Source organism: Rhinolophus sinicus, chromosome 5, assembly GCF_057876585.1.
Source record: "Rhinolophus sinicus isolate RSI-liver-muscle chromosome 5, RSI-T2T, whole genome shotgun sequence".
In the NCBI taxonomy this organism is placed as follows: domain Eukaryota; kingdom Metazoa; phylum Chordata; class Mammalia; order Chiroptera; family Rhinolophidae; genus Rhinolophus; species Rhinolophus sinicus.
The window spans coordinates 70,640,292-70,663,561 of NC_142505.1; the positions used below are offsets into that span (position 1 = coordinate 70,640,292).

A 23,270-nucleotide genomic window follows, 5' to 3' on the forward strand; every position below is an offset into this window, starting at 1 on the left:
GCCAGATTGGACCTTAAAATATCCCTGCATCTGACACTCCCTTGCAACCCACAGAAGGCACAGTCTTGACCCAGGACAAACCCCTCCCAGTAGGCCCCATCCCCCTTCTGTACCATTGCTTCCTTGGTCTGAGACAGATATTTATGGCCGGCCAATAAATGCAGTAATTCAAAGTGCAGAGTCCCCTCTCCCCTAACACACAGGGCCATGTCTGTATCAGGTGACTCTAAGAAGAATGTGCAGCTTGCCATCAGCTCAAGCTCTGCCTCTTCATGGCTCCTCACCTCAGAAGCTGGTCTGACCCCTCTTCTCTCTAATTAGTCCATCCTCCTTTCCCTGCTGTTGTCTGTTTCCATAGCGTGAGATCGGCCTACAGACACATCCATGGCCCTTGGGACCCTCGTGCTCACTTTGTTTCTCAGTCTCCTGGGGCTGGGCTCAGGTAAGCCTCCAGGGGGGACTCTCTCTGACTCTCTTCTTGGTTAATGCTTTGAGTTCTTTAGCAACATGATCGCAGCACAACTGGGTGGGGCATCTTTTTTGTTTGCATTTCACCGACTTCTGCCCCAGGCTGACATCTATCACTGTCAGGGGCTGTGGGAAGCAGGGGACAGTGGGAAGGTCTCGGGCACTGTGCAAACTGTGATAACAGCCCAGAACTCATGACAAAGAGTGGTGAAGAGGGGCCTGGGAGTGGGGAGGGGACACACCAAGGATGTGAAGGAGAATAAATTAAATGTTTATCCCAGGTGGGCTGTGGAGTTTAGGCAGGGGTCTCTAGGAGAGCACCAGTTTCTGACATGGAGCCAGGGTAGGAGACACTGATTAAGACGTTTGGGGGAAAGGTAATGGTCCAGCTGTGGACATGCTGAGTGGGAAACACCTGTGGTATGTGACCTGAGGGTGGGGGAAGGTGTCCTGATCTTCAAATGAAGACTGAGTTGTAACCTGGCATAGTCTGAGAAGAAGCCCACTTTTCTTTCTTCTTCTAGTTATGGTCAACACAAAGGCTGGTGTGTAGGATGTTGAATAACTGAATAAGGTACAGAGAGGAAGCTGGAGGCTGGAGTAGACCCCTGTCTCTGGACAGGCTGTGTCCTCCTGTACAAGGTCCTGTCTGCACAGGTTCACTCTGCCAGTCATCTACCGTGTCTGTTGTGTAATCATGGAAAAGAAGAGAGAAATAAGGGCAATCAAATCCTGCTCCATGTTTCCACAGCAAAATCCATGTCTTGTTCCCAGGACATCCTCTCACTGAAGTTCATTCTCGTCCATTTTCTGATGAGTTTCTCTGACAGCTCTGCTTCCTGGAGAGGCAGCAGGTGTCATGGAAATGACCTCCGAGGCAGAAAGACTTTATTTTGAACTCTCATTTCCTCTGCTTAGGAACTTTGTGGCTCATGACTCCCCCAGGTGTCCACGTGCTCCTTGTCACAGGAGATGGCCTCACACCCTGATCCGGTTGCTGTGGAGATCACATGAGCTCATGTACATAGAGCGGAGCCCAGCGTTTCATTAGCTCAGGGCCTATGTCACAACAGGCGATTTTTCCTCCCTGGTCCCCGGGGGGGAAGGAGGAGTAAAGGGTGGAAGGAGCTGCGGTAGGCAAGGAAAATGACAGCAGCAGTAAGGGCTGCACAGAGGGACAGAGATACCCCAGGAAAAGGTTCCCTCAGCTCGAGAGCCCCCCACAGCCCTGAAGGCACAACAGCAGCAGCCCAGCTGACCTAGGTTGAGCCCCCAAAGCAAACCAGGGACTAGGGTCTGAGTGCAGGTGGGCTGGTGAGGAAGTAATTCAGGAAACAAAAGTAGAGAGTGGAGAGAGTGAAAGCAGAAGGGAGGGAAACCAAAAGAGGGTGTTCAAATGAGCTGGTAACTGACATGGAAACACCTTCTGAGGGGCCACACAGATGGCAACCCTGAATCATTCCAACATCTACTGCCTCCTGCCCCCCACTGGGAACATGTACCCTCACCACTGTTCAATTCTCAGCACTTCTGGGCTGCCCTGCACCAGACTGAGCAGGTTCCAAAGGGCAGAGAAAGCCCTCAGCAGGGAGCAGAGGCCAGGCTCCTGGGTGGGGCTGTCAGAGGGCAGGGACATGCCCAGCCCAGTGCAGGAGGACTCAGGGTGAAGGGGGGCCACTCAGCGTCTGCTAAGCCAGGTCAGTGGCTGAACAGATATCCTGCTGCAAAGTCACATTTTATATCATAAGATTCTCCTTCAAAAAGTATTAGTGAAATACCTTTCAGAAAGATGTATAAAACATATTTAAAGTAAGAAATAATGGGTGCTAAAATAAAAATCTTCACTTATTTGAAAATAAGTGATTACTTTGGGAATTTCCACGTGCTTGAAAAGGAAATTTTCACTGTCACCCTCTTTTCTCTAATGAGTATACACTCCACAACATACCTATCTATGCACAAAGCAGAAATGCATACCTGTGAATTAATCAATGGGTATTCCAAATCCGAGAGATGTGCTCAAAAAGATAAAGGGAGCCTCCATAGTTTGTGATCTCTGTGAAGAAGAAATCTTATCATTACAAATGATTAGTGCGATTTATAGCAGGAAAATTACTGACATGATTGCAAAGGAGCAAGTGACAGAGAAAAAAGTGCTCATCATACATAATGGAACCGCTCTTTGTGGAGCCCATGCTTGGAGCTGAACACTGTGCTGGGCATGGGGGTGGGGGGTGCTGTGCTGAGCAAACCTACAGAGCTTGTCCCCACAGAGCTGAGAGTCACGCAGAGGAGACTTGCAGAAAACAAATAGCATTTCAAACAAGATGATGAAGAAAGTTTCAAAGATGAAGAAAGTTTCAAAATGAAGACGAGGGCAAAGCTGCACCCAGAAAATAGAAACAAACTAAAGGTAACACCTGCTGGTACAGCTGAATGAAGAACCATTCACCCCAACATTACAAAGTGGACAAAAGAAATTGTTACACAAGTATGCAAGCACACTCCATGGAAAAGATACTCAGCATGAATTCACCGGAGAGCAAATGTATAAAGTAAAAACTGCAAAATTTCCTTCTCAAAGTGTCGTATATACCTCTCAGAATTTGGCAGAAAAAGTAGGTAAATAAAATGAGGAAGCACGAATAAGGGTTTAACTTATGGATAAAGACTTTTTTTTGCTGTACCCATGAACGTTTACAAGATGGAAACATGTGCTTGAAGGAAACAAACTGCCCCAAGCTGGAGATTTTATTGTTAATACTCACCTCCTGGAAAATGGGTCATCTTTAGTTTTTAGCAAAAAAGATGAAAAGGGGCTGTTGTGAGTGTGCGGTGAAGCAGACGGGCAGCACAAGAGGATGTGGATATAGATTCTCCTCCAGTCAGACGATCAGCGTTTGGAAAGTGCTCTCATGCCCCTGATTAGCTTACTTAGTTTCTCTGAGACATTGTGTTCTCATCTTGGAAATGGGAATATCAATAACATACGCCTGTCGGGATGTTTGTGGAAACAGAGTGAAGTAACAGATGTGTAAGTAAGTGCTCTGTCAAGTGTAAGGGATGTACAGACGCTGGTCACTGGTTTGGAAAGGAGATAAGATGGATGTCACACCCCTGGGCACACGCTGACCATGAGCAGGACACACTGACAGGGTCTTTGCTCAGTTATCTCTTGTGCTTCCTTCCACAGGCCAGTGGCAGGTGATGGGACCAGACAAGCCCGTCCAGGTCGTGGTCGGGGAGGACGCAGTGTTCTCGTGCTTCCTCTCTCCTAAGACAAGTGCGGAGGCCATGGAAGTGCGGTTCTTCAGAGATGAGTTCCACGCTGTGGTGCATCTCTACAGAGAAGGGACAGACCAGCGCCATAGGCAGATGCCAGCCTATCGAGGGAGAACTGAGCTGCTGAAGGACTCCATAGCGGAGGGGCATGTCTCCCTGAGGTTGAAGGATGTTAGTCTCTCAGACACTGGTCTCTATGGATGCGGGTTCAGTTCCCAGAATAATGACCAGGAGGCCATTTGGGAGCTGCAGGTGTCAGGTCAGTTGCTTATTTCAGAGAACTCATAACTTAGTTGTCTGGTAGAACCATCCAGGACTTTTTGAACTATTTGTTGTATGAGGAGTTTTTAAAAAATCTTAGGTCATTTAGTTACGAGATTAGATCTTACCCTATTTATTTATTTTGCCTCATGTCATTTTATGTGTAGATTTATATAATCATATGACATCAACATTAGACCTAACCCATGACCACTGAGATCTCCCTCTTCATAGGCACATTGACCCTCCTTATCCACTGACACCCCTTACTTCCCTCTTTACCCCCCTCCTAACTCCCTTACTTACAACTCTCCTTATTTCCCAAGCCCTGGCAGCCATGTATCTCTTCTCCATTTCCATAATTTTGTCATTTCTAGAATGCTACATTAATACAATTATACAGTATATGACATTTGAAATTGGCTTTTCCACCCAACACCAGCTCTTGAGTTGCCTGTATCAATAGTTTGTTCCCTTTTATTGCTGAGCAGTATTCCATGGGGTGGATGTACCAAGATTGTTTAGCCATTCACCCATTGAACATTAGGGTTGTTTCCAGTTTTCGCTTTTACAGATGAAGCTTTAATGAACATTTGTGTACAGGTCTTTGGATAGGAAAAAGTTTTTATTTCTCTAGGGTAAATACTCAGGAGTGCAACTGCTGGATTTTATGGTAAGAGTAGGCTGAGAGTATTTTTTTTAGCCTTTATTTTGTTGAGCAGTTTTTGGGTTGCAGAAAAATAAATTGACTTATTTATTCCTCTCTGCTAAACCTCTGGCAACCAATGATCTTTTACTGTCTGCATAGTTTTGCCTTTTCCACATTTATTATATACTTGTAATCATACAGCCTATAGCAGTTTCAGATTGGCTTCTTTTACTTACGAATACACAATTTTTTAAAAATTAGTTTATTGGGGTGACAATTGTTAGTAAAGTTACATAAATTTCAGGTGTACAATTCTGTATTACATTATCTATATCTCATATTGTGTGCTCACCACCCAGAGTCAGTTCTCTTTCCATCACCAAATATTTGATTCCTTTTTCCCTCACCTAACCGCGCCCCCATAACCACTAAACTATTGTCTGTGTCTGTGAATTTTTGTTTCTTATTTGTTTGTCTTGTTCCTTTGTTGTTTTCAGTTTTATTTACCACATATCAGTGAAATCATATGGTTCTTGACTTTTTCTGTCTGAGTTATTTTGCTTAGTATAATAATCTCAGGAGCCATCCATGTTGTCACAAATGACATTATTTCATCTATTCTTATGACAGAATAGTATTTCACATGGTAATTCCATTCTTAATTTGTTGAGGAACCTCCACACTACTTTCCATAGTGGCTGCACCAATATGCATTTCCACCAGCAGTGTATGAGTATTCCTTTTTCTTTTTTCTTTTTAAATTTATTGGGGTGACAATTGTTAGTAAAATTACATAGATTTCAGGTGTACAATTCTGTATTACATCATCTATAAATCCCATTGTGTGTTTACCATCCAGAGTCAGTTCTCCTTCCATCACCATATATTTGATCCCCCTTACGCTCATCTCCCACCCCCCACCCCCCCTTACCCTCTGGTAACCACTAAACTATTGTCTGTGTCTATGAGTTTCTGTTTCTCATTTGTTTGTCTTGTTCTTTTGTTGTTTTTGGTTTATATACCACTATCAGTGAAATCACATAGTTCTCTGCTTTTTCTGTCTGACATTTCGCTCAGCATTACACTCTCAAGATCTATCCATGTTGTCACAAATGTTCCTATATCATCTTTTCTTACCGCTGAATAGTATTCCATTGTGTATATATACCACAACTTCTTTATCCATTCATCTATCAAAGGACATTTTGGTTGTTTCCATGTCTTGGCCACTGTAAACAAAGCTGCAGTGAACACTGGAGCACACGTGTCTTTATCTATAAATGTTTTCAGATTTTTCGGGTAGATACCCAGGAGAGGGATTGCTGGGTCATATGGTAATTCTATTCATAATTTTTTGAGGAACCTCCACACTGCCTTCCATAACGGCTGCACCAGTCTGCATTCCCACCAACAGTGTATGAGGGTCCCTTTTTCTCCACAGCCTCTTAACACTTGTTACTATTTGTCTTGTTGATGATAGCCATTCTGACTGGGGTGAGGTGATATCTCATTGTGGTTTTGATTTGCATTACTCTGATGATTAGTGATGTTGAGCATTTTTTCATTTGTCTATTTGCCATTTGTATGTCCTCTTTGGAGAAATGTCCCTTCAGGTCCTCAGCCCATTTTTCAATTGGGTTGTTTGTTTTTTTGTTGTTGAGTTGCATGAGTTCCTTGTATATTCTGGATATTAGCCCCTTATCGGAGGCACTGTTTGCAAAAATCTTCTCCCATTCAGTTGGTGGCCTCTTTATTTTGTCGATGGTTTCTTTTGCTGTGCAGAAGTTTTTAAGTTTCATATAGTGTCCCATTCGGTTATTTTAGCTTTTACTTCCATTGCCTTTGGAGTCAAATTCATAAAATGCTCTTTGAACCCAAGGTCCATAAGTTTAGTACCTATGTTTTCTTCCATGCAGTTTATTGTGTCAGGTCTTATGCTTAAGTCTTTGATCCATTTTGAATCAATTTTGGTGCATGGTGACAAATAGCAGTCCAGTTTCATTCTTTTGCACGTGGTTATCCAATTCTGCCAGCACCATTTATTGAAGAGGATGTCTTTCCTCCATTGTATGTTTTTAGGTTCTTTGACAAAAATGATCTGTCCATAGGGCCGGCCTGGTGGCTCAGGCAGTTAGAGCTCCGTGCTCCTAACTCCGAAGGCTGCTGGTTCAATTCCCACATGGGCCAGTGGGCTCTCAACCACAAGGTTGCCAGTTCAATTCCTCGAGTCCCGCAAGGGATGGTGGGCTCTGCCCCCTGCAACTAAGATTGAACATGGCACCGTGAGCTGAGTTGCCTCCCAGATGGCTCAGTTGTTGGTTGGAGCATGGGCTCTCAACCACAAGGTTGCCAGTTCAATTCCTCAACTCCCTTGGTGGGCAGCGCCCCCTGCAACTAAAATTGAACACAGCACCTTGAGCTGAGCTGCCGCTGAGTTCCTGGATGGCTCAGTTGGTTGGAGCATGTCCTCTCAACCACAAGGTTGCCGGTTCAATTCCCGCAAGGGATGGTGGGCTGCGCCCCTGCAACTAGCAACGGCAACTGGACCTGGAGCTGAGCTGCACCCTCCACAACTAAGACTGAAAGGACCACAACTTGACTTGGAAAAAAAGTCCTGAAGTACACACTGTTCCCCAATAAAGTCCTTTTCCCCTTCTCCAATAAAATCTTTTTTTTTTAAAAAATTATCTGTCCATATTTATGTGGTTTTATTTCTGCGTTCTCAATTCTATTCCATTGGTCTATGTGTCTGTTTTTCTGCCAGTACCATGCTGTTTTGATTATTGTAGCCCTGTAGTACAAGCCAAAGTCAGGAAGTGTGATACCTCCAATATTGTTCTTTTTTCTTAAGATTGTTTTGGCTATTTGGGGTCTTTTGTGGTTCCAAACAAATCTGATGATTTTTTGTTCTATTTCTTTAAAAAATGCCATTGGGATTTTGATGGGGATTGCATTGAATCTGTATATTGCTTTGGGTAATATGGCCATTTTAACTATGTTGATTCTTCCAATCCATGAGCACGGAATGTCTTTCCATTTCTTTGTGTCTTCTTCAATTTCTTTCAAAAAAGTCTTATAGTTTTCAGCATATAGGTCTTTCACATCCTTGGTTAAGTTTATTCCTAGGTATTTTATTCTTTTGGCTGCAATTGCAAAAGGAATTGTTTTTTGTATGTCTTTTTCTGATATTTCATTGTTGGTATATAGGAAGGCAATGGACTTTTGTGCGTTGATTTTGTAGCCAGCAACTTGACTGTATTCGTTGATTGTTTCTAATAGCTTTTTGGTGGAGTCATTAGGGTTTTCTATATATAGCATCATGTCATCTGCAAAGAGTGATAATTTAACTTCTTCATTCCCAATTTGGATGCCTTTTATTTCTTTCTCTTGCCTGACTGCTCTGGCAAGGACTTCCAACACTATGTTGAAAAGCAGAGGTGATAGGGGACATCCCTGTCGTGTTCCTGAACGTAGAGCAAAGGGCTTCAGTTTTTCTCCATTAATTATGAGATTAGCAGAGGGCTTGTCATCTATGGCCTTTATTATGTTAAGGTATTTTCCTTCTATACCTATTTTATTAAGTGTTTTAATCATAAATGGATGTTGTATCTTGTCAAATGCTTTTTCTGCATCAATTGATATAATCATATGATTTTTGTCCTTTATTTTGTTTATGTGATGTATCACATTGATGGATTTGCGGATGTTGAACCATCTTTGTGCCCCGGGGATGAACCCTACTTGGTTGTGATGCAATCTTTTAAATGCATTGTTGTATTCGATTTCCTAGATTTTTTTTTTTTTTTTTTAATTAAATTTATTGGGGTGACAATTGTTAGTAAAATTACATAGATTTCAGGTGTACAATTCTGTATTACATCATCTATAAATCCCATTGTGTGTTCACCACCCAGAGTCAGTTCTCTTTCCATCACCATATATTCGATCCCCCTTACCCTCATCTCCCGCCCCCCACCCCCCGCCCCCGTTACCCTCTGGCAACCACTAAACTATTGTCTGTGTCTATGAGTTTCTGTTTCTCATTTGTTTGTCTTGTTCTTTTGTTGTTCTTGGTTTATATACCACATATCAGTGAAATCACATGGTTCTCTGCTTTTTCTGTCTGACTTGTTTCGCTCAGCATTACTCTCTCAAGATCCATCCATGTTGTCACAAATGTTCCTATATCATCTTTTCTTACTGCCGAATAGTATTCCATTGTGTATATATACCACAACTTCTTCATCCATTCATCTATCGAAGGACATTTTGGTTGTTTCCATGTCTTGGCCACCGTAAACAAAGCTGCAATGAACATTGGAGCACACGTGTCTTTATCTCTAAATGTTTTCAGATTTTTTGGGTAGATACCCAGAAGAGGGATTGCTGGGTCATATGGCAATTCTATTCGTAATTCTTTGAGAAACCTCCACACTGCCTTCCATAACGGCTGCACCAGTCTGCGTTCCCACCAACAGTGTATGAGGGTTCCTTTTTCTCCACAGCCTCTCCAACATTTGTTATTGTTTGTCTTGTTGATGATAGCCATTCTGACTGGAGTGAGGTGATATCTCATTGTGGTTTTGATTTGCATTTCTCTGATGATTAGTGATGTTGAGCATTTTTTCATATGTCTATTTGCCATTTGTATGTCCTCTTTGGAGAAATGTCTCTTCAAGTCCTCTGCCCATTTTTCAATTGGGTTGTTTGTTTCTTTGTTGTTGAGTTGCATGAGTTCCTTGTATATTCTGGAAACTAGCCCCTTATCGGAGGCACTGTTTGCAAAAATCTTCTCCCATTCAGTTGGTGGCCTCTTTATTTTGTCAATGGTTTCTTTTGCTGTGCAGAAGTTTTTAAGTTTCATATAGTCCCATTCGTTTATTTTAGCTTTTACTTCCATTGCCTTTGGAGTCAAGTTCATAAAATGCTCTTTGAACCCAAGGTCCATAAGTTTAGTACCTATGTTTTCTTCTATGCAGTTTATTGTGTCAGGTCTTATGCTTAAGTCTTTGATCCATTTTGAATTAACTTTGGTACATGGTGACAAATAGCAGTCCAGTTTCATTCTTTTGCACGTGGCTATCCAATTCTCCCAGCACCATTTATTGAAGAGGCTGTCTTTGCTCCATTGCATGTTTTTAGCTTCTTTGTCAAAAATTATCTGTCCATATTTATGTGGTTTTATTTCTGGGTTCTCAATTCTATTCCATTGGTCTATGTGTCTGTTTTTCTGCCAATACCATGCTGTTTTGATTATTGTAGCCCTGTAGTACAAGCCAAAGTCAGGAAGTGTGATACCTCCATTATAGTTCTTTTTTCTTAAGATTGCTTTGGCTATTCGGGGTCTTTTGTGGTTCCAAACAAATCTGATGATTTTTTGTTCTATTTCTTTAAAATATGCCATTGGGATTTTGATGGGGATTGCATTGAATCTGTATATTGCTTTGGGTAATATGGCCATTTTAACTATGTTGATTCTTCCAATCCATGAGCACGGAATGTCTTTCCATTTCTTTGTGTCTTCTTCAATTTCTTTCAAAAAAGTCTTATAGTTTTCAGCATATAGGTCTTTCACATCCTTGGTTAAGTTTATTCCTAGGTATTTTATTCTTTTTGCTGCAATTGCAAAAGGAATTGTTTTTTGTATTTCTTTTTCTGAGATTTCATTGTTAGTATATAGGAAGGCAATGGACTTTTGTGCGTTGATTTTGTAGCCGGCAACTTTACTGTATTCGTTGATTGTTTCTAATAGCTTTTTGGTGGAGTCTTTAGGGTTTTCTATATATAGCATCATGTCATCTGCAAAGAGTGATAATTTAACTTCTTCATTCCCAATTTGGATGCCTTTTATTTCTTTCTCTTGCCTGATTGCTCTGGCAAGGACTTCCAACACTATGTTGAAAAGCAGAGGTGATAGGGGACATCCCTGTCGTGTTCCTGAACGTAGAGCAAAGGGCTTCAGTTTTTCTCCATTAATTATGAGATTAGCAGAGGGCTTGTCATATATGGCCTTTATTATGTTGAGGTATTTTCCTTCTATACGCATTTTATTAAGTGTTTTAATCATAAATGGATGTTGTATCTTGTCAAATGCTTTTTCTGCATCAATTGATATAATCATATGATTTTTGTCCTTTATTTTGTTTATGTGATGTATCACATTGATGGATTTGCGTATGTTGAACCATCCTTGTGCCCCGGGGATGAACCCCACTTGGTCGTGATGAATAATCTTTTTAATGCATTGTTGTATTCAATTTGCTAGAATTTTATTTAGGATTTTTGCATCGGTATTCATCAGAGATATTGGTCTGTAGTTTTCTTTTTTTGTGCTGTCCTTACCAGGTTTTGGTATCAGGGTAATGTTGGCCTCATAAAATGAGTTAGGGAGTACTGTCTCTTCTTCAATTTTTTGGAAGAGTTTGTGCAGAATTGGTATTAGATCCTCTTTGAAGGTTTGGTAGAATTCACTAGTGAAGCCATCTGGTCCCGGACTTTTGCTTTTGGGAAGGTTTTGGATGACTGATTCAATTTCGTTACTGGTGATCGGTCTGTTTAGATTTTCCAGTTCTTCATGGTTCAGCCTTGGAAGGCTATATGTTTCTAAGAACTTGTCCATTTCTTCTAGGTTGTTGAATTTGGTGGCATATAGTCCTTCATAGTATTCTTGGATGATCCTTTGTATTTCTGTGGTGTCCGTGATAACATCCCCTTTTACGTTTCTGATTTTGTTAATCAGTGTCTTCTCTCTTTTTATCTTAGTAAGTCTAGCCAAGGGTTTGTCAATTTTGTTAATCTTTTCAAAGAACCAGCTCTTTGTCATATTAATTTTTTCTATTGTCTTTTTGTTCTCTATTTCATTTAGTTCTGCTCTAATTTTTGTTATTTCCTTTCTTCTGCTGACCTTGGGTTTTACTTGTTCTTCTTTTTCTAGTTCTTTAAGGTGTAACATGAGGTTATTTATTTGGGAGTTTTCTTGTTTCTTGAGATAGGCCTGTAATGAGATAAATTTCCCTCTTAAAACTGCTTTCGCTGCATCCCAAAAATTTTGGTAGGATGTATTTTCATTGTCATTTGTTTCAATGTATCTTTTGATCTCTCCTCTAATTTCTTCTTTGACCCAGTCCTTCTTTAAAAGTATGTTGTTTAGTCTCCATGTATTTGTGTTTTTCCCCGCTTTCTTTTTACAGTTGATATCCAATTTCAAAGCCTTGTGATCAGAGAATATGCATGGTATGATTTCAATCTTCTTAAATTTGTTGAGACTGATTTTATGTCCCAATATATGGTCTATCGTTGAGAATGTTCCATGTACACTAGAAAAGAATGTATAGTCTGATGTTTTAGGATGAAGTGCTCTATAAATGTCAATTATGTCCATTTCATCTAATGTGTCATTTAGGGCTACTATTTCGTTATTTATTTTCTGTTTGGATGATCTATCCATAGCTGTCAATGATGTATTTAAGTCCCCTAGTATAATTGTGTTTTGGTCAATTTCTCCCTTTAGTTCTGTTAGAAGTTGCTTGGTGTATTTCGGTGCTCCCTGATTGGGGGCATAAATATTGATGACTGTTATGTCTTCTTGTTGTACAGTCCCCTTCACCATTATGAAATGTCCATCTTTGTCTCTTGTTATCTTTTTCACCTTGAAGTCTGTTTCATCTGATATCATTATGGCTACACCTGATTTTCTCTGGGTACCATTTGCTTGGAGTGTCAATTTGCACCCTTTCACTTTGAGTCTATGCTTGTCCTTGTAGCTGAGATGTGTCTCTTGGAGACAGCATATGGTTGGGTTTAGTTTTTTGATCCAATCTGCTACTCTGTGCCTTTTTATTGGTGAGTTCAGTCCATTTACATTTAGAGTAATTATTGATATGTGAGGATTTCCTGTCATTCTATCCTTAGTTTTCTGGTAAGGTTGTGTCTCCATTGTTTCTTTGCCTTTTTGTTGTTGTCTATTATTTCTGTGTGGTGGTATTCTATGATGTTTCCCTCTGTTTCTTTTTTTATTTCAGTATGTATTTCAATTCTGGATTTATTTTGAGTGGTTACCCTTAAGTTTATGTAAAAGAAAGTTTGATATTTAGAGTATTCCATTTTCTTCAGCACGCTTACTTTCTCCATTCCCATATTCCGGTTCAGGCCTTTACTCTCCCCCTTTTTGAGTTTTGTTTGCCACAAATTGTCCCTGTTGATGGTGGTCGAATGGCCTCCTTTAGTATTTCTTGTAGTGCAGGTCGTGTATTAGAAAATTCCCTCAGCTTCTGTATGTCTGGAAAGGTCTTTATTCCTCCTTCATATCTAAAGGATATCTTTGCTGGATATATTATTCTTGGCTCATGGTTTCTCTCTTTCAATAGTTTGAATATTTGGTTCCACTCCCTCCTGGCTTGTAGAGTTTCTGCTGAAAAATCTGATGATAATCTAATGGGCTTTCCTTTGTAAGTTACCGTCTTCTTTTCCCTGGCTGCCTTGAGGATTCTTTTTTTGTCGTTGATTTTAGACATCTTCAATACAATGTGCCTTGGAGAAGGTCTGTTGGGATTGAGGTAACTAGGTGTTCTATTTGCTTCTTGGATTCGAGGGTCCAGTTCTGTCCACAAATTTGGGAAGTTCTCATCGACAATTTGTTTGAATATATTCTCTGTTCCCTTCTCTCTTTCTTCTCCTTCTGGTATGCCCATTATTCTTATATTGCTCTTTCTGATGGAGTCAGAAAGTTCTTGTAGAGTTCTTTCATTTCTTTTAAGTCTCAAGTCTCTTTCTTCTTCAATTTGTGTCATTTCCAGGTTTCTATCTTCGATGTCACTGATTCTTTGCTCCATCTGGTCAACTCTACTACCTAAGCTGGTTATTTCATTCTTAATTTCTTCTATTGAGTTCTTAATCTCCAGAAATTCTATTTGGTTCTTTTTTAAGATTTCAATCTCTTTCGTAAAATGCTCATGCTGTTCTTTGATTGAGTTTCTGAGTTCCTTTAACTGCCTATCTGTGTTTTCTTGTATCTCGTTGAGTTTTTTCAGAACTGCAATCTTGAATTCTCTGTCATTTAAGTCACATATTTCTGTATCTTTAAGTGCCTTTTCTGGAGATTTTTCACTTTCTTTCTGAGCTATCTTGTTGCCTTGGTTATTCATGGCGATTACTGGTTTACTATTTCTCTTCCTAGACATCTACAGGAGTGACTTCTGCAACAGGTTGATAGAAAGCGGTCTTTCTTTTGTTTGCCAGTACTTGTTGGTAGAATGTTTTATTATTTCTCCAACTGCAACTTATTTTTCTTCTCCCACACAGTAGTGCTATGTTTTCTCTGCACTATTCCAACTTCTCACGCAATGGGGGGATTCCCTGGGAGACGGGCTTCTCCTCTGTTAATAGTTCGTCTAGGTCACAGGGCGCAGTGTCCCGGTGGGTATGCGGAGAGCTTTTGATGTTCGAAAGCTCTTCCAGCTGCTGATTCAGAGCCCGTATATTTCAGCAGTTCTGTTTACTCCTGCAGGGATCCGCCCAGATAGGTGGAGTCAGGGGCGGGGTGAGTTGTGAGAGGTGGCCCAGAGCAATGGCGGCGACCACCACCACAACCGGTCCTGCTTCCACTGCTCTCTCCCCGTTGCTGGAACTAGTTGGGCTGTGAATTTGTATTTGCGGTCCACAGATCTCAAAACAGCAAATTTTCTGTTGTTTTGATCTGACACTGCTACTGTTTCGCTTCTAGCACCAGGCAGGTGGGGGCGGGGCGAGCTCTGGGAGGGGAGGGAGGGGGCGGCTAGTCTCAGTGCCTAAGGCTCCGGTCTCTGCTCGGCAGTGCGGGCTTAAACCACCGTTTTCAGCCTTTTTCCCTCAGTCTTTTCTCCGAGGTCTCTGCCGTGAGCGTTGGGTTCAGCCGTGTTATATGCTGTCCCCTCAGCCCTGTGGGCCACAAGCGGAGCCCTAGCAGTCCGAGTTCTTCCCTCTCCCGCAGCTGCGGTAGTTCCGGGAAGCAGCGAGTTCGGCGCACTGAGCTAGGTCTGCGTCCTGCGCCCGCGCGGTTCCGTCTCCGTGCGCTTCTCCCTTTCCTCCTCCCTCCACTCGCGCGAATCTCCCACCTGTAGGTGATTTCAGTTGGTAGTGGGCCTCTTCGTGTTGCTTGTCTGCTGTGCAGGGAGTCCTTTGTGGAGTTTTTGTTGTTCGATTCTTTGTAAATTCCAGGGGAGCTTTACAGAGGCTCACCTCACTCCGCCATTTTTCGATTTCCTAGATTTTATTTAGGATTTTTGCATCAGTATTCATCAGAGATATTGGTCTGTAGTTTTCTTTTTTTGTGCTGTCCTTACCAGGTTCTGATATCAGGGTAATGTTGGCCTCATAAAATGAGTTTGGGAGTACTGTCTCTTCATCAATTTTTTGGAAGAGTTTGAGCAGGATTGGTATTAGATCCTCTTTGAAGGTTTGGTAGAATTCACTAGTGAAGCCATCTGGTCCCGGACTTTTGCTTTTGGGAAGGTTTGGATGACTGATTCAATTTCGTTACTGGTGATTGGTCTGTTTAGATTTTCCAGGTCTTCATGGTTCAGCCTTGGAAGGCTATATGTTTCTAAGAACTTATCAATTTCTTCTAGGTTATTGAATTTGGTGACATGTAGTCCTTCATAGTATTCTTGGATGATCCTTTGTATTTCTGGTGTGTCCATGATAACTTCCCCTTTTTCGTTTCTGATTTTGTTAATTAGTGTCTTCTCTCCTTTTATCTTAGTAAGTCTAGCCAAGGGTTGTCAATTTTGTTAATCTTTTCAATGAACCCGCTCTTTGTCACATTAACTTTTTCTATTGTCTTTTTGTTCTCTATTTCATTTATTTCTGCTCTGATTTTTGTTATTTCCTTTGTTCTGCTGACCTTGGGTTTCACTTGTTCTTCTTTTACTAGTTCTTTAAGGTGTAACATGAGGCTATTTTTTGGGAGTTTTCTTGTTTCTTGAGATAGGCCTGTAATGAGATAAATTTCCCTCTTAAAACTGCTTTCGCTACATCCCAAAAATTTTGGTAGGACGTCATTTTCATTGTCATTTGTTTCTATGTATCTTTTGATCTCTCCTCTAACTTCTTCTTTGACCCAGTCATTCTTTAAAAGTATGTTGTTTAATCTCCATGTATTTGTGTTTTTTCCTGCTTTCTTTTTGCAGTTCATATCCAATTTCAAAGCCTTGTGATCAGAGAATATGCTTGGACTGATTTCAATCTTCTTAAATTTCTGAGGCTCATTTTATGTCCCAATATATGGTCTATCCTTGAGAATGTTCCGTGTACACTAGAAAAGAATGTATAGTCTGATGTTTTAGGATGAAGTGCTCTATAAATGTCAATTATGTCCATTTCATCTAATGTGTCATTTAGGGCTGCTATTTCGTTATTTATTTTCTGTTTGGGTGATCTATCTATAGCTGTCAATGATGTATTTAAGTCCCCTAGTATGATTGTGTTTTGGTCAATTTCTCCCTTTGGTTCTGTTAGTAGTTGCTTGGTATATTTCAGTGCTCCCTGCATGTGGGCATAAATATTGATGACTATTATGTCTTCTTGCTGTATAGTCCCCTTCACCATTTTGAAATGTCCATCTTTGTCTCTTGTTATCTTTTTCACCTTGAAGTCTGTTTCATCTGATGTCATCATGGCTACACCTGATTTTCTCTGGGTACCATTTGCTTGGTGTGTCAATTTCCACCCTTTCACTTTGAGTCTATGCTTGTCCTTGTAGCTGAGATGTGTCTCTTGGAGACAACATATGGTTGGGTTTAATTTTTTGATCCAATCTGCTACTCTGTGCCTTTTTATTGGTGAGTTCAGTCCATTTACATTTAGGGTGATTATTGATATGTGAGGATTTCCTGTCATTCTATCTTTAGTTTTCTGGTTAGGCTGTGTCTCCATTGTTTCTTTGCCTTTTTTTGTTGTCTATTATTTCTGTGTGGTGGTATTCTATGATGTTTCCCTCTGTTTCTTCTTTTATTACAGTATATATTTCAGTTCTGGATTTTTTTTGAGTGGTTACCCTTAAGTTTATGTAAAAGAAAGTTTGATATATAGAGTATTCCGTTTTCTTCAGCACGCTTACTTTCTCCATTCTTGTATTCCGGTTCAGGCCTTTACTCTCCCCTTTTTTATGTTTTGGTTGCCACAAATTGTCCCTGTTGATGGTGGTCAAATAGCCTCCTTTAGTATTTCTTGTAGTGCAGGTCGTGTATTAGAAAATTACTTCAGCTTCTGTATGTCTGGAAAGGTCTTTATTCCTCCTGCATATCTAAAGGATATCTTTGCTGGATATATTATTTTTGCTTCATAATTTCTCTTTTTCAATAGTTTGAATATTTGGTTCCACTCCTTCCTGGCTTGTAGAGTTTCTGCTGAAGAATCTGACAATAATCTAATGGGCTTTCATTTGTAGGTTACCGTCTTCTTTTCCCTGGCTGCCTTGAGGATTCTTTCTTTGTCGTTGATTTTAGACAGCTTCAATACAATGTGCCTTGGAGAAGGCCTGTTGGGATTGAGGTAATTAGGTGTTCTATTTGCTTCTTGGATTCGAGGGTCCAATTCTGTCCACAAGTTTGGGAAGTTCTCATCGACGATTTGTTTGAATATATTCTCTGTTCCCTTCTCTCTTTCTTCTCCTTCTGGTATGCCCATTATTCTTATATTGCTCTTTCTGATGGTGTCAGAAAGTTCTTGTAGAGGTCTTTCATTTCTTTTCAGTCTCAAGTCTCTTTCTTCTTCCATCTGTGTAATTTCCAGGTTTCTATCTTCGATGTCACTGATTCTTTCCTCCATCTGGTCAACTCTACTACCTAAGCTGGTTATTTCATTCTTAATTTCTTCTATTGAGTTTTTAATCTCCAGAAATTCTCTTTGGTTCTTTTTTAAAATTTCAATCTCTTTCGCAAAATGCTCATGCTGTTCTTTGATTGAGTTTCTGAGTTCATTTAACTGCCTATCTGTGTTTTCTTGTATCTCGTTGAGTTTTTTCAGAACTGCAATCTTGAATTCTCTGTCACTTAAGTCACATATTTCTGTATCTTTAAGTGCCTTATTCTGGAGATTTTTCACTTTCTTTCTGAGCTATCTTGTTGCCTTAGTTATTCATGGCAATTACTGATTTACTGTTTCTCTTCCTAGACATCTACAGGGGTGGCTTCTGCAACAGGTTGATATGAAGCGGTCTTTCTTTTGTTTTCCAGTACTTGTTGGTAGAATGTTTTATTATTTCTCCAACTGCAGCTTATTTTTCTTCTCCCACATGGTAGTGCTATGTTTTCTCTGCAGTATTCCAGCTTCTCACACCATGCGGGTATTCCCTGGGAGACGGGCTTTTCCTCTGTTAATAGTTCGTCTAGGTCACAGGGCACAATGTCCTGGTGGGTATGCAGAGAGCTTTTGATGTTCCAAAGCTCTTCCAGCTCCAGATTCAGAGCCCGTATGTTTCAGCAGTTCTGTTTACTCCTGTACGTGACTTCGGTAGTCAGCCTCTTCGTTTTGCCTGTCTGCTGTGCAGGGAGTCCTTTGTGGAGTTATTGTTGTTCGATTCGTTGTAAATTCCAGGGGAGCTTTACAGAGGGTCTCCTCATGCCGCCATTTCTCCTCCTCCCCCGAGTGTTCCTTCTTCTCCACAGCCTCTCCAACACTTGTTATTTGTCTTGTTGATGATAACCATTCTAACTAGGGTGAGGTGATAGCTCATTGTGGGTTTTATTTGCATTTCTCTGATGATTAGTGATGTTCAGAATTTTTCATATGTCTATTGGCCATTTGTATGTTCTCTTTGGAGAAATGTCGCTTCAGGTCCTCTGCCCATTTCTTAATTTGATTTTTTGTTATTAAGTTGTATGAGTTTTTTATATAGTTTGGACATTATGTAGTCCCTTATCGGAGGCACTGTTTGCAAAAATCTTCTCCTATTCGGTTGGTTGCCTGTTTATTTTTTCGATGGTTTCTTTTGCTGTGCAGAAGCTTTTTAGTTTGGTATAGTCCCATTCATTTATTTTAGCTTCTACTTCCATTGCCTGTGAAGTCAAATTCATAAAATGCTCTTTGAACCCAAGGTCCATAAATTTAGTACCTATGTTGTTTTCTACACAGATTATTTTTTCACAGCTTACGTTTGGGTCTTTGATCTGTTTTGAATTAATTTTGGTACATGGTGACAGATAGCAGTCCAGTTTCATTCTTTTGCATGTGGCTATCCAATTCTCCTAGCACCATTTATTGAAGAGGCTGTCTTTTTCCATTGTATGTTTTTGACTTTTTCGTCGAAAATTATCTGTCCATATTTATGTGGTTTTATTTCTGGGTTCTCAGTTCTATTACATTGGTCTGTGTGTCTGTTTTTCTGCCAATACCATGCTGTTTTGATTATTGTAGCCCTGTAGTACAAGCTAAAGTCAGGGAGCGTGATACCTCCAATGTGGTTCTTTTTTCTTAAGATTGTTTTGGCTATTCGGGGTTTTTGTGGTTCCATACAAATCTTATGATTTTTTGTTTTATTTCTTTAAAAAATGCCATTGGGATTTTGATGGGGATTGCATTGAATCTGTATATTGCTTTGGGTAATATGGCCATTTTAACTATGTTGATTCTTCTAATCCATGAGCACGGAATGTCTTTCCATTTCTTTGTGTCTTCTTCAATTTCTTTCAAAAGTGTCTTATAGTTTTCAGCATATAGGTCCTTCACATCCTTGGTTAAGTTTATTCCTAGGTAATTTATTTTTTTTTGTTGCAATTGCAAAAGGAATATTTTTTACAAGTTCTTTTTCTGAGATTTCATTGTTAGTATATAGGAATGCAATGGACTTTTGTATGTTGATTTTGTAGCCGGCAACTTTACTGCATTCATTTATTGTTTCTAATAGCTTTTTGGTGGAGTCTTTAGGGTTTTCTATATATAGCATCATGTCATCAGCAAACAGTGACAATTTAACTTCTTCCTTCCCAATTTGGATGCCTTTTATTTTTTTCTCTTGCCTGATTGCTCTGGCAAGGACTTCCAACACTGTGTTGAAAAGCAGAGGTGATAGGGGACAGCCCTGTCGTGTTCCTGAACGTAGAGCAAAGGGCTTCAGTTTTTCACCATTAATTATCAAATTAGCTGAGTGTTTGTCATATGGTGTGGGGACAGGAGTGAAGTTTCCAGGTTCTCGGCCTCATGTGGAAAAGTGCTGGCTCAGGTAGTAAATGGCCATCAACTGTGATTGGATGGCCATCAGCTGTGGCTAGTTGGCCGTCAGCTGTGACCAATGAGCCATTGGCCACTAATATAACTGCTGTGGCTATGCTAGCAGAAAATGGGGGCTAGGAAGAAGATGGTGGCTGAGCTGGCAAGCGCGGATTGCAGTGAGCATGGTGGAGTGCAGGTTGCAGATTGCAGAGAAGTTGACAGCAGGTTGCAGACAGTGTGGCTCCTGCTTCCTGTGTCTCCAACCCAGCTGCCAGCAAGACTATAGTGGTATGACTCCCTTACCTATGGCTCTGTGGGTGTTCCTTTTTGGCCTCACCATATCCTGCGTTCTTATGTGGGGAGCCGGAGCAGAGACACCGCAGGCCGCCCCGCGTGACATATGGCCTTTATTATGTTAAGGTATTTTCCTTCTATACCCATTTTATTAAGTGTTTTATCATAAATGGATGTTGTATCTGCATCTATTTCTGCATCTATTGATATAACCATATGATTTTTGTCCTTTGTTTTGTTTATGTGGTGCATCACATTGATCGATTTGCATATGTTCGACCATCCTTGTGCCCTTGGGATGAACCCCACTTGGTCTTGATGAATTTTAATGCATTGTTGCATTTGCTTTGTTAGAATTTTGTTTAGGAGTTTTGCGTCTGTATTCATAAGAGATATTGGTCTGTAGTTCTCTTTTTTTGTATTGTCCTTACCAGGTTTTGGTATCAGGGTAATGTTGGCCTCATAAAATGAGTTAGGGAGTATTGTCTCTTCTTCAATGTTTTGGAAGAGTTTGAGTAGGATTGGTATTAGATCCTCTTTGAATGTTTGGTAGAATTCACTAGTGAAGCCATCTGGTCCTGGACTTTTGCTTTTTGAAAGGTTTCTGATAACTGTTTCAATTTCCTTACTGTTGTTCAGACTATTTAGATTTTCCAATTCTTTGTGATTCAGCCTAGGAAGGCTGTATTTTTTATAAGAACTTGTCCATTTCTTCTAGGTTATTGAATTTGGTGGCATATAGTCTTTCATAGTATTCTTGGATGATTTTTATATTTCTGTGACATCTGTGGTAACGTTCCCACTTTCATTTCTGATATTGTTTATTTGTGTCTTTTCTCTTTTTTCTTAGTGAGTTTAGCCAAGGATTTGTCAATTTTATTAATCTTTTCAAAGAACCAGTTTTTTGTTGCATTAATATTTTCTTTTTGTTCTCTATTTCATTTACTTCTGCCCTGATTTTTATTATCTCCTTCCCTCTGCTGACTTGGGTTCTATTTGCCTTTTTTTTTTTTTTTTTTTTTTTTTTTAGTTCTTTAGGTGTAATGTGAAGTTGTTTATCTGGGCTTTTTCTTCTTTCTTGAGATAGGCTTGCAATGATATATATTTCCCTCTTAAAACTGCTTTTGCTGCATTCCAAAAATTTTGGTAGGATGTATTTTCATTCTCATTTGTTTCTATGTATCTTTTGATCTCTCCTGTTAGTTCTTCTTTGACCCAGTCGGTCTTTAAAAATATGTTGTTTAATCTCCACATATTTGTGGATTTTCCTGCTTTCTTTTTGCAGTTGATATCCAATTTTAAAGCCTTGTGATCAGGGAATATGCTTGGTATGATTTCAATGTTCTTAAATTTGCAACATCTAGTTTTATGTTCCAATATATGGTCCATGTACACTAAAGAAGAATGCATAATCTGATGTTCTAGGATGAAGTGCTCTATAAATGTCAATTATGTTCATTTCATTGATTGTGTCAATTAGGACTGATATTTCTTTATTAATTTTCTGTTTGGATAATCTAGCCATAGCAGTCAATGACGTTTTAGGTCCCCTACTATAATTGTGTTTTGGTCAAGTTCTCCCTTTTGCTCTGTTAATAGTTGCTTTTTATACTTCGGTGCTCAGTGATTGGGGGCATAAATATTGATGTCTTCTTGTTGAATAGTCCCCTGCAACATTATGAAATGTCTATCTTTCTCTCTTATTACCTTTTTTATCTTGAAGTCTGTATCATCTGATAATCCGTATGGATACATCTGCTTTTCTCTGAATATAATTTGCTTGGAGGGTCAGTTTCCACCCATTCACTTTGAGTCTATATTTGTCCTTGTAGCTGAGTGAATCTCTTGGAAGCAGTATGTGGTTGGGTTTAGTTTTTTTTATCTAATCTAATACTCTGTGCCTTTTTATTAGTGAGTTCACTCCATTTACATTTAGGGTGATTATTGATATTAGGCTTTCCTATCGTTCTATCTCTGGTTTTCTGGTAGGACGGTGTCTCCATTGTTTCTTTGTCTTTTTGTTGCCGTCTATTATTTCAGTGTGGAGGTATTCCATGATTTTTCTGTTTCTTCGTTTTTTTATGTTATATATTTCAGTTCTTGCTTTTTTGTTTTTGAATGGTTATCATTAAGTTTATGTAAGAGAAAATTTCGTATTTAAAGTATAACATTTTCTTCAACATCCTTCCTTTCTCCATTCCCTTTTGCTGGTTCAGACCTTTACTCTCTCCTCTTTTATGTTTTTGTTGTCACAAATTATTACTATTTATGCTGTGAGTAGATTTCTGCGCTGAATACCAAGTTGTCTTTTTCCTCTTTTTTTTCTTCTTAACCCTGTATGTTATGTTTAAGTGTAGTGTCCTATTTCGTGTAGGGTTTGCCATTTTTGCCAGTCTGGACTGTTTGTAATACGACTCATAGTTTTGTATTCTTTTTCTTTTTTTTCTTTTTCAGGTCTAATAGCCTCTTTCAATATTTCTTGTAGTGCAGGTCATGTGTTAGAAAAATTCCCTCATCTTCTATATGTCTGGAAAGGTCTTTATTCCTCCTTCATATCTAAAGGACATCTTTGCTAGATATATTATTCTTGGCTCATAATTTCCCTCTTTCAATAGTTTGAATATTTGATTGCACGCCCTCCTGGCTTGTAGAGTTTCTGCTGAAAAATCTGATGACAATCTAATGGGCTTTCCTTTCTAGGTTACCATCTTCTTTTCCCTGGCTGCCTTGAGGATTCTTTCTTTGTTATTAATTTCTGACAGCTTCAATACAATGTGCTTTGGATAAGGTCTGTTGGGGTTGAGGTAATTAGGTGTTCTATTTGCTTCTTGGATTCGAGGATCAGTTCTTTCCACAAATTTGGGAAGTTCTTGCCAACTATTTGTTTGAATAGACTCTCAGTTCCTTTCTCCCTTTCTTCTCCTTCTGGTATACTGATTATTCTTTTGCTCTTTCTGATGAAGTCAGAAAGTTCTTGTAGAGTTCTTTCATTTCTTTTAAGTCTCAAGTCTCTCTCTTCTTCCATATGTGTCATTTCTAGATTTCTATCTTCGATGTCAGTGATTCTTTCCTCCATCTGGTCAACTCTATTACCTAAGCTGGTTATTTCATTCTTCATTTATTTTATTGA

General features: G+C 39.8%; 1 protein-coding gene across 1 annotated transcript in view; it reads left to right on the forward strand.

Annotated features, from left to right (window-relative positions):
- Positions 1 to 384: 384 nt before the first annotated feature.
- The window catches only part of LOC109439854 (butyrophilin-like protein 3), a 50,339-nt gene continuing 27,453 nt past the window's right edge, over positions 385 to 23,270 (forward strand). Inside the window, exons 1-2 of the mRNA XM_088798885.1 lie at positions 385 to 442; positions 3,662 to 4,009. Of these exons, the coding sequence (XP_088655011.1) occupies positions 385 to 442; positions 3,662 to 4,009 (406 nt within the window). The remainder of the gene's footprint in view (positions 443 to 3,661; positions 4,010 to 23,270) is intronic.